Source organism: Buteo buteo, chromosome 31 (assembly GCF_964188355.1).
Source record: "Buteo buteo chromosome 31, bButBut1.hap1.1, whole genome shotgun sequence".
Classification (NCBI taxonomy): domain Eukaryota; kingdom Metazoa; phylum Chordata; class Aves; order Accipitriformes; family Accipitridae; genus Buteo; species Buteo buteo.
The window spans coordinates 3,219,185-3,221,980 of NC_134201.1; the positions used below are offsets into that span (position 1 = coordinate 3,219,185).

The following is a 2,796-nucleotide window of genomic DNA, read 5'->3' on the forward strand; positions in this document are numbered from 1 at the left end:
ATGGCCCCACAGCAGTGCCCACCACAGGGTGCAGCAGAACTCTGGGCACTCACTCCACAGCCCCAGACCCTCTGAAGGGCACAGAAGCTCCTTGGGGGTGGAGAGGGGTGAGCCCAAGAGGTGGGGGGCATCTGTGGCACAATGCCTGAGGAGATCCCCTTGTATGATGGAAATGCTGCAATGGAGGCCAGCTCTGTCACACAAGTGCCCACTGCCTGTCCTTGACTGCGGCCACAGGCCTGCCACACAGCAGGACTCTAACCATGCTTGAAGAGCACTCAGGCCTTCCACCAACCAAAGGGTTCAAAAGGAAAACATGGAAGTGGGAAGAGAGCAGCTCAGGAAAGACCAAGCACTGGTGCTCCCAGACAGTGCTGCTGCGCCAGGACTCTTTTCTTCTTCCCCTCTGCACACAGGCACTGCTCCCTGCAGCTGCAGAGAAGGTCGTGGAGGAAGGATCTCAGAAAAACAAGTCATTGCAGGGACCTTTATTTTGGTTAAATATATAGAGGATATGGCTTCTCATTTGCACAGCCTCCAGGTCACAGAAAATCTGCATAGAGTGTGAATTAGAAACCAGAGGAAGAAACTGTTCTTTGTGGAAAGCATTCAGATAAGTAAAACAAAGCAAAAGGAGCAATCAAAAACCATACTCAAACCCTAAAATCACCATAAAAAACCCACCAGATAACAGGCTGGGCTTGTAATGAGATATGAGTCCTATGCAGAAGACAACATGCAGTTCATTTCTTCTGAACAGTATCCAGTGATTAGTTTTCTCAGGGCATCCTTGATCTCACGGTTTCTCATGCTGTAGATGAGGGGGTTCAAGGCTGGAGGCACCACTGAGTACAGAACTGCCACCAGCAGGTCCAGGGATGGGGAGGAGATGGAGGGGGGCTTCAGGTAGGCAATCATGACAGTACTTATAAACAAGGAGACCACAGCCAGGTGAGGGAGGCAGGTGGAAAAGGCTTTGTGCCGTCCCTGCTCAGAGGGGACCCTCAGCACGGCTCTGAAGATCTGCCCATAGGACAGCACAATGAAAACAAAACACCCAAATGCAAAAGAGATACAAACTGCAAGAACCCCAGTTTCCCTGAGGTAGGCATCTGAGCAGGCAAGCTTGACGATTTGGGGAATTTCGCAGAAGAACTGGTCCACAGCATTGCCTCGGCAGAGGGGTAGTGAAAATGTGTTGGCAGTGTGCAGCACAGCAGTGAGAAACGCACTGCCCCAGGCAGCTGCTGCCATGTGGACACAAGCTCTGCTGCCCAGGAGGGTCCCGTAGTGCAGGGGTTTGCAGATGGCAACGTAGCGGTCGTAGGCCATGACAGTGAGAAGAAAATACTCTGCTGACATCAAAAAGAGTAACAGAAAGACCTGTGCAGCACATCCTGCATAGGAGATGGCCCTGGTGTCCCAGAGGGAGTTGGCCATGGCTTTGGGGACAGTGGTGGAGATGGAGCCCAGGTCAAGGAGGGAGAGGTTGAGGAGGAAGAAGTACATGGGTGTGTGGAGGCGGTGGTCACAGGCTACGGTGGTGATGATGAGGCCGTTGGCCAGGAGGGCAGCCAGGTAGATGGCCAGGAAGAGCCAGAAGTGCAAGAGCTGCAGCTCCCGCGTGTCTGCAAATGCCAGGAGGAGGAACTGGGTGATGGAGCTGCTGTTGGACAATTTCATCCTCTGGGAATAGGGTGCTGTCAAAGTAGAAAAAAGACAGTGAAGAGTTAGGGCATTATTCTCTGAGCAATATCAAAGCCATTTCCCATAGACCCTCCCACTCTCACACACACAGATCCTTTTCCTTTTTTGGGAGACCTTCCTTCAGGTCTGTGGCTGGAGCCCTGCTTGGTGCTGGCCGAGTGTGCAATGAAGATCAGGGCCTCTGCCCGTTGGCTCTTGAAAAGTCAGCCCTGCTCTGCAGCAGTGGGTTCATGGGAACTGTTGGGGCAGGGGCCAGTCTGGTGTTTGACGTACTTTGTCAGTGAAACCGCTCCTAACCCAGAAGGGCTTGTCAGCATCTGCACTCCCAGTGCTAAGGAACCAGGAAGGTAAAAGTAGTTTAAGAGTTCTAGGGTTTTTTACAGCTGCCCACATCACCCCTGGGGAGTTTTCTTAGATCTCGGGATCCTTCAGCATTTCTGCTGGACTCCAGGAGAACAGCGTGAGCCAGGCAAGGCAAGAGAATTGCCTGTGGCTTAGTGCAGAGAGAGGGGGAGCTGCTCTGTCCTTCTCTCTAGTTCCCACTTTCACTGTGCTTGCACCTTTCTGAGATGGAGGGTGATCACGCTCCCATATTTTACCCTGAAAAGCCATGAGACACTGTTAAGAGCAAAGACATCCACTGCAGACCAACAAATGTCTCCCCCTTTCTCAAAGTCTCAGCACCCTGCTTCTAGCCAAGGACACACAGGGCTCATTTCACCAACCCAAAAGCATTTCCTCAGTCATAGCATCTCTGTGCTTCTCCATGGGGCTTTCAGATCACAGAAAGCTGCTATGAGACAGGTTTGCATCCTGCAGGGCAGCTGACAGCTTGGAAGGACACCCTGAGGTGATAGCCAAGTGATCTGATGTGATGGCATCTCTGTAAGGAGAATCAGCTCATTCCCCAGCCCCACAGACAGCAGTGAGCATAACCCCTCAGATGATAGGAAAGCTGGGACACTTGTTCCAAGCACACACCTGTATGGGAGGATGCACAAGATCAGTGTGTGACTCTGCAGCTGAAACTCCCACCCCCAGAGAACCTGACAGCAGGAACAAGGTAACAGTAACACAGACAAGCGGAGA

General features: G+C 52.1%; 1 protein-coding gene across 1 annotated transcript; it reads right to left on the bottom strand.

Moving 5' to 3' along the window:
• Positions 1-720: 720 nt before the first annotated feature.
• On the bottom strand, positions 721-1,683 carry LOC142025972 (olfactory receptor 14A16-like). The gene has a single exon (XM_075018721.1). It carries the CDS (start codon positions 1,681-1,683, stop codon positions 721-723), a length of 963 nt encoding a protein of 320 aa, XP_074874822.1.
• Between the last annotated feature and the right edge of the window lie 1,113 nt (positions 1,684-2,796).

Coding starts and splice junctions, on each gene's coding strand:
- LOC142025972 (XM_075018721.1), bottom strand. CDS start 1,683: ATGAAATTGTCCAACAGCAGCTCCATCACCCAGTTCCTCCTCCTGGCA.